Raw genomic sequence first — 8,535 nt, forward strand, 5'->3', positions numbered from 1 at the left:
TCAAATAACCAAGAGTCTAACAAATAGTCTAAAAATAATCAAGAGTCTAACCCCAAAAATGAGGTTTTTTGAACTATTTATAAAAAACCAAAAACCTAATTAAACAAGGACTCTCTTTGCTGGAAATTTGTCAAAACGCGGCAGGATCGACGGACCTCGCGATGGATCATTGTGGTCACGAAGGGTCATCATGGACTCCGTCGTCCCATACTTGTGCAATTTCTTCTGCTACTCTCTTCATCACCCTCGACGGCAGGTATGACGGATCGTCACAGGCACAACGATCCGTCGGGGTTCTCCGTTCCACAACACTTGAACTCTTTAATATTGGGTAATGGGACTAATTTTCTGATCTTCATGATGAATCTGCAGGATGAACCATCACGGCTACGATGGTCCGTCACGCACTCCATAACCCCACACTTGGTTAGACTTCCCCATCTTCCTTCAGCAGCTGCACTACGATACCACCTACGGACTGTCACAGTCACGTCGGACCGTCATAAGCTCCGTATATTGTACTTTTGTACATTTCCTTATCAAAACACTCCGCATTCATCTTTTAGAAAGATTTCCTGCAAATAAAGAGAAACTTACATAAAAATTAGTAAAAAAGTATTCTGGACACACTAAACTTAAGGAAAAGGTATTAAAAATACTGTGAAACCACGGTATATCAATTATGAAGAGGGACCAGATCCAACAAACTAAAAGAAGGTGTTAAAGATGATGATCAAAAAGGAAATGAGTTGATATTGTTAGCACTCAAAGTATTCTACATTGGACGGTGTCTGACTTATTAAGAAAATGAAAAAATATGTGAAAAAGGGATGAAATATTTACTTTGTTATAGACCTTTTTATCTTCGTGGCCTTGAGTAAGTTTAATTTTGTCAATCTTTCTGTCATGAGAAACTCAGACTTGTGTTCGAAGCTTTGACAATTGCTATTGCTAACCCTGATACTACAATAGTTCACCTAAAAGCTTAGCTTCTGAAACAGCAAATCAGAAGACCAGGTTAAGAAGAACTTGCTTCTCTAAAGATTTATAATGAAGCTCCGGCAACAAAGAATACTGCAGTTTAGGAGATAATTATTAAAAAATTTATGCTAAGGAATCTTCAATACTAATCCTAATCTTTTAGTCCCTCTCATAAGAGATCCCACTCTCCTTATTCCCATGTAAATCCTCATTCTTGTTTTTAATCGAAAATAAGTTGGTGTTGATTGGTTCAAATTCATAGTAATATTTGCAATGCTTTGATTGTTTATCTTTTACTTATAAATGAAAAATACCTTTTTTTTTATTGACTTCTGTAATTACATTATGTTATTTTCCCCATGCTCATTTTTTTCCAAGTGGCAATGAATTTCCTTGAACAACACTTCTGGCAATTTGGTCTACTCTTTAACACTTTTTAAGAATGTCAAAAGGGGAAATATTTTTAGGGTATGAGATCGATGATGAAAATCAATGATGTTATGAGATCAATGATTACATGGACATGAAAATATAGGGAAGAAGTGCTACTTGAAGAAGACATGGTTATGCCGATAGGGGGAAGAAGTGATACTTGACGAGGATATGGTTGTGCCGATAGGGGGGAGAAGTTGAAAAAGTTTGTCATCATCAAAAAGAGAGAAATTTTTATTTTGTTGTTGATGTGATGTTTTTATGATTTAACAAAATTCTCGAATGATACAAAAAGTGGATGAATATAGTTACCCTAAGAGGCATGCTCATAAGGGGGGAGAATGTGAATAAATCTCTTATCATCAAAAGAGGGAAAAATGTTAATTAGGAATTGATGTTATGTTTTTATGATTTAACAAACTTAGGGATCTAACGACGGACCAGATCCAGGAAAGGTTCTTGGGATTGATAAAAGGGAAATGAGTGAATAAACTCAACATGATATATATTTGTGTGTCTTCATCAAAAAGGGAAAATGTTCTATTCTAGGGTTTTTTGATGATCCTCACTAATGCAGGGACCCAGTTCATGACGGAGTACCTCCGTCCAGATCCGAAATGGTGCACATCTGCAAATCTATATTTACATTTATCTTGTTATAATGGTTGTGAGATGTTCAGAGTACTTTATAAAAAGGAAGGGCGGACAATGTTTTTTGTTTAAGTGGTAAAACACATGATTGCAATTGATATATACAAAAATAAACTAACAACATTAGTCATTCAAGAAAATATAAATCTAGCAAGTTTTTTCAAGAACTCAAGCAACAAAGAAATCAGCAACGGACCTTTACCTGAAAACTCTGGTATGAGAAAAAAATGAGAAGAAAGTAGTCAAAAGGATGCCAACGTTGATTTTGTTGGGGCACAACATTTCAAGACTCTGGGCATTCAACAAATGACCTTTTCCCAGGGGTTTGTGTCCATTTTTATATAGTCTTTTTGATAGAATATGTGCGACCACTACCAGTCAACGGACCAGGTCCTTTGACATAGCAAGAACAGTACCGAAGATTAAACAATATAAAGAACACAACACAAGCAGTTTACGTGGAAACCGCCTTGCTCAAGGGAGTAAAACAACGACCTGTTGCATAGGATTTACAACTGTCTTCGCCCATCTTCTTAAGCAAAATCAAAACCCGGTTACAATCAATGTGAGAAAAAGTTATTAATCTCACGATCAAGTAATCTACCTATTACTTAAAGATCCTAAGCGGATACAACACCGCCCACTAAACCACCTAACTCTAGATGACTTAGAATTTGACTAAGCAACAAACCAATGTTGCCCACTAAATCAGTTAGCCTTAACTGATTTAGACTTCTACAAACTCAAAACAAATATGTGAATCCTTTAAAAATTAGGAACAGATTTACAATGTAAGTACATAGACACAAAGCTTTAAATACAACAAAGATTCTTCTTTACTCTATCAGTTCCTTCTGTTGAGTTGAGCAATGTTCTTCCTTGAAGATGGCCTTCTGTTCAAGCTTATGAATTTTCAGAGAACATCCAAGTTTAATTTGCCAAGTATTGAATTTGTGTTTGTTGGAAAGAGATAATATCATTTTCCACAAATTCGTTGAAGTCATCCCATTGGCTGAAGGCCTGCTATTGAAAAGTTGTGCACCTACCGCATCAAAGATGACCACTTTTCTAACAGCTGTATTTTCGTCCTTTTCACGTCGCTTTCTTGCAGGTACCAGGTCCGTTGCTTGCGGGAACCAGGTCGCTTGCAAACTTCTATATGAGTTTTTGAAAAGTCTTACTGGCTGATTTCCATCTTTGGATGAATGAATATAATATGGTGTTTGTCATGCTAAAAGTATCAAATATAAACAGTTATTATCCGTTGGACAAACACCCTCCTCCATTCTTATTGGTGTAGTAGACTGACGCCTTACCAACCTATAACGTAACAGATTTACAGTTGTAACCAATTATGTATCTGATGGAGGAAACTCTGCCTGGTACCAGGTTCCCGCATTAGTGAGATACTGAAACTACAATCTCGTCCGCTCTTCTTATTGGTGTAAAATACTGCACGTTTCACCTACCACCTATCATGACAACTTTTATGACTTTACCCCATTTGTATCTGGATGAGGTCACTATGCCAGGAACCAGGTCCCCGCATTTGTAAAGATCATCAAAACATCTAGAATATAAAATTTTCCCCCTTTTAGATGATAGCACACAAATAGACCTCACACTGAGTTTATCATTCATCTTATTGTCAGCAGTTCCAATAACAAGGATTTGGTTCCTTGTTATATCAATAAGTTTGTTAAATTATCAAAACTTCATATCAAGTTCGATCTATCATCTGAACTCAGCTTCGAACTAACACTTTTCCCCTTTTTGATGATAACATACTTATTCACCAGTTCCCCCTATCAAAAAGAATTCTTAGGGTAACTTGAGTTTCATCATCTCAAAGTTTGTCAACTCATCAAAATATCAACATAGCATTTTCCTCCTTTTTGATGATGACATACTTATTCATCAGTTCCCCCTATCAAAAAGAATTCTTGGGGTAACTGGAGTTTAATCATCCCTAAAGTTTATCAAATCATCAAAACATCAACATATCATCTTCCCCCTTTTTGATGATGACAAACATCTTATTCCCCCTATCGACAGGACAAGGTCCTCGTCAGGTAGCGAGCATTTATTCCCCCTGTCAGCATGACCATATCTCTTCAAGTAGCTACCATTGATTCCTCCTATCGATGACCATGTCTTCTTCAAGAAGTTATAACACTATTGATCTCATACCTTACCTTAACAACTTTCCCCCTTTTGACATCATAAAAAAGGGTTAAAGCAGTAAACCAAGTTGACAGAAATATAGTTCTTGCAAATTCATGGCCACTTGGGCAACACAGAGCATGAGCAAAAAGGCATAAAGTAATGACACAAGTCAGTAGAAACAAGACATTTAACATCCATAAACAAAATATCAGTCATTAAAGCATTGCAAAATTGATTATAAATGAAAACTGAAAAAATGCCCAAAGAGAGAAATGAGGACTGACATAGAGAGGTAATAGAGAAGGGATGATTCAGAGGCAAGGGATTGAAAGAATAGAATTAGTAGAGCATATCCCTTAGCATGAGATTTTCAGAATCTTCTCTTAACGTTCAGCATGTTGTGCAGCCCAACTTGATGTTTAATCTTCCGGCTGCCAATTTTTCTTTTTTCTTTTTTTAATTTTTTTTTGGCACCTGGTCCCTCTGATAGTATTGTTATAGAAGCTAGACTTTTAGAAAACCCATTTCAGTATTCCAGTTAACACGAGCAATTGCCTTAGCTTCCAACACCAACCTGAGTTTCTCATAACAGAAAGATTGGTAACACAAACAACTCAAGGCCTCCGAGATGAATGGATCAACAATTTAGGAACCAAGAAGATTTTCCTTTTCTTTTTTTTACACCTTCCTCTTCAGAAAACTTTGATTTCTTAGAATATCAACTTCCCCCTTTTTGAGCATCATCTTTTTCACTTCTTCATTTTTCATGGAGGACCAGATCCCTCTTCATAGTTGAAACATTTTCATCAGAAAATTCTCCAGCAAGAATAAAGGGGTTAACAATTTGAAGTGTGTTTGAAAAGAAGAGAAAAGAAAAAAAATAAAAAAATTGAAGCACCTTGATATTTGGAAGGAAACTCAATTTTTCTGGGGAAATAGGAAGAAATATGGAATATGTAAAAGAAAGAGAAATAAGGTATCATTTTGGCACTTAAAAGATGAGACAACAGTCAGATTCCTGAAGGACAAACATGTGGCAATTTCAATTGTTCTCATGCACAATTCAAACTGTAATGTTAAGATTGCTAACCTTCGAGAAAGGACCAGGTCCCTCTCTGTAGTTTGAATGTCATTGCCTATATCTATCCTCACCTACGTTTTTCTTCATCCCCTTTTCCATGTGTGTATACCTACAAAAGGTATGAAACTGAATTTGCTAAAACATACAAAACCGAAAAGCAAGGATACCTGCTCCCTTTTCATAGTCATTAAAAGAGTTGATTACTTCAGGTAGGATCCATTCAAGAAGGTTTTAGTATTTCCATCACCATCTTGATTAATTCAGCCAGATTTTTATGAGCTTCAAGATGCTTCCTAATCCACAAGAGTTTAACCCATCAAGCTGCACTTGCTACATTTATTGCCTCAGTTGATGAAAGAGAAATTGAATCTTGCCTTTTAACAAAGCTTCTCTTCACACAACACCTCAAAGATTGATTCAAAGATGACATCATCAATATGTACCTGAATGATCAGCAGTTCCTTGCATATTAAATTCAAAGAGAAGAGTTTTTGACATTTTTACCTCTCTTGAATACATTGTTGAGGAGCAACTTGGACAACCGATCAGCTTTTTGGGGAATTGACTATCAGAGTTTGCTTCTTTCAAACTAAGCTTGATTAGCTTCTTCGTTCTCACCTTTAAAATTCACATTATCAGTTTGAACTGCATCGTCTTTGTTTAGCACTATCTAGAAAACCAGGTACCTCATCAGAATCATCGTTTTCATCATCTTCTTTAAGATTGTTGGATTCATGAGGATGTTCTTCAGCAAACTCACTATTTAAACCATCTCTCTGATTCTGAAGCAACTCTTCTATCTCAAAAACATCTTTCCTTGCAACTTCTAAAATATTCTGGACTCATCAATAAACACATGACCATTTTTAGTATACCCCTGATAAGTCTTGCTGGAGGAAGAGTGTACCACAATTATTCTTTTATCAATGTTGAGATCAAACGTCTCATTATCATCATTTTGGTCACAAATATGTACCATTTATTACTTCAGTCGAAAGATACAAAGTCTGCATATTTCACCTGAAGGAGGTCTAATCTGCTTCTCCTTAACATCATCGTCACAACCTTTGTCATTTGCAAATATCATTTTATGCATACTTGGACCAGATTCCCTAACACAGGTTTGTGCAACAAAGCAACACTCATGAGCACCTCTCCTTAATCATACCTCAGCATTCATACCTTGAGCACTAAGTTCAGTGAGACTATCAGAATGAGCAGTAATAAGATCATCAATATACATGTTCTTGCATCTCTTTTGTATCAAAATCATCGCCTGAGAGAGCAAGTTTGTGACAAAATAGTTATCTGATAAGAGCTTATCTTCATTTAATTTATAGCAAATCTACACCAATAATGTAGCGTTTCTTTCCATTCGCCAAAAGAGACACCTCCACCTTGAAGTGTCTTGAGAAAGAGGAAGTTTTGTAACCTTCTTAGTCATGTGTTTTGAGAATCTACTATTTATAAACAAACAGTGACTGCTTCCTCTCTTCTGCACCAGAATTACATGATAGACTTAGGAACCCACTTCAAACAGATTTCCCAATAACTGTCAAAAGGATTAACAAGAAACCTTCCTGTCCAAGGAGAAAAATTGTTCTTGCTAAAACGATAGCAAGGACCAGGTCCCTTGTGTTTCTTTTCCACATTACTGTCGGATCTGACAAATTTAGCATGAAGACCAGGTCCCATCTTCTGCAATTTCTTCTGTTGGCCATACACAGGACCAGGTCCCTTCTTCAGTTTATTCCGTTGTTTGGAATAGTTTGATGAACTTTCTCCACAATCTTTAAACGCAGGACAGTCTCTTTTGCAGCTCAAATCTCCTTTTATGTTGTTTCCTTGACCGACTATATTTAAAAGGATCTTAGAGAAATTAGTCCATTTGAGGGAATTTTCAAGTTCCTCTTTTACACGGACCAGGTCCCTCTCCAATGCGTGATTTCTCTTGAAAGCCCCTTTAATCTTCATTTCAGCAGTATTCAGCTTATTTTCAAGGTCCAGCTGCAATCTGCTAGCCTCATTCTTTCCTTTAAAAATTGTAGTAGTCGCCCCTTTTATCTTTTCATTTAGTTTTAGATTTTCTGTTTCTAGAACAACCATTTGACTTTCAATATCCGATATTTGGGCAGCTAAAGCAATTTTTCCATCTTGAAAGATGTCTAGGTTGTTGTTTACGAGATCCTTCTCATCTTTCATCTCACTTATCCAATCAAGTAATACAATAGCCAACTTTCTCAACTTACTAGTAGAAAAGGTATTCAAGTTTTGCTTGAAATAAGATAGAGTTACCTTTTCATCAGAATCTTCCTCATCTATCTTTGCCATAAAACCATTATCTGTATTTTCAGAATCATCTGAATCACTTGAGGATTTTTCCCATGCAGCCAGTTCTCTTTTTACTTCCCTGAAGAAGACTTCTCTACTGCTTATCTTGGGACAGACCTGGTCCCCTTCTTTGTCTTTTCCTTCTGCAATCTTGACAATAGGAACAGGTTCTTCAAGCAACATGATCTCATCTGTGATGTTGGAGAATCTGGTGCACACTTTATTAATGGTTTCACCATCATTCATGGTGAAATCTTCAAACTGAGTAGAAAAGAGATCTAGCTTAGATTTCCTTATTTCCTCAGTGCCCTCATAAGTTGTTTCTAACAGATCCCAAATTTCCTTGGCTGATTCACAAGATGAAATCAGATCGTATTCATTTATACTAAGGCCACACATCAATAGCTTCCTTGCTTTATGATTTTTCTGGACTAATAGTCTGTCAGAGTCATTATATTGTTTTCTAGTTTTGGGAATGACTCTTGTGACCTCTCCATCTTTAACCTCCATAGTTGGCATATAAGGAACTTTACATATGAAATCCCACACTTCAGTGTTCTCAGCCATGAAATAGTCTCTCATCCGAATCATCTAATATTTATAGAGCTTACTATCAAACAGAGGAGGTCTTGCGGGAGACTGATTTCCTTGCTTATTCTGTCGTGATGCCATTTCTTGCAGGAACTTCTCTCTTTGTGTTAACTAGATAGAGAGAACCTGCTCTGATACCACTTGATAGAATATGTGCGACCACTACCAGTCAACGGACCAAGTCCTTTGACACAGCAAGAACAGTACGGAAGATTAAACAATATAAAGAACACAACACAAGCAGTTTACGTGGAAACCTCCTTGCTCAAGGGAGTAAAACCACGACCTGTTGCACAGGATTT

General features: G+C 36.6%; 1 protein-coding gene across 1 annotated transcript; it reads right to left on the reverse strand.

Moving 5' to 3' along the window:
- Nucleotides 1-5,946: 5,946 nt before the first annotated feature.
- On the reverse strand, nt 5,947-8,209 carry LOC138341827 (uncharacterized). Its single transcript, XM_069293733.1, has 4 exons — nt 6,888-8,209; nt 6,788-6,806; nt 6,480-6,587; nt 5,947-6,147 (listed from the first exon to the last, which is right to left on the reverse strand). Exons 1-4 carry the CDS (start codon nt 8,207-8,209, stop codon nt 5,947-5,949), a joined length of 1,650 nt encoding a protein of 549 aa, XP_069149834.1.
- Between the last annotated feature and the right edge of the window lie 326 nt (nt 8,210-8,535).

This window comes from Solanum lycopersicum, chromosome 1 (assembly GCF_036512215.1).
Source record: "Solanum lycopersicum chromosome 1, SLM_r2.1".
NCBI classification, from domain to species: Eukaryota; Viridiplantae; Streptophyta; class Magnoliopsida; order Solanales; family Solanaceae; genus Solanum; species Solanum lycopersicum.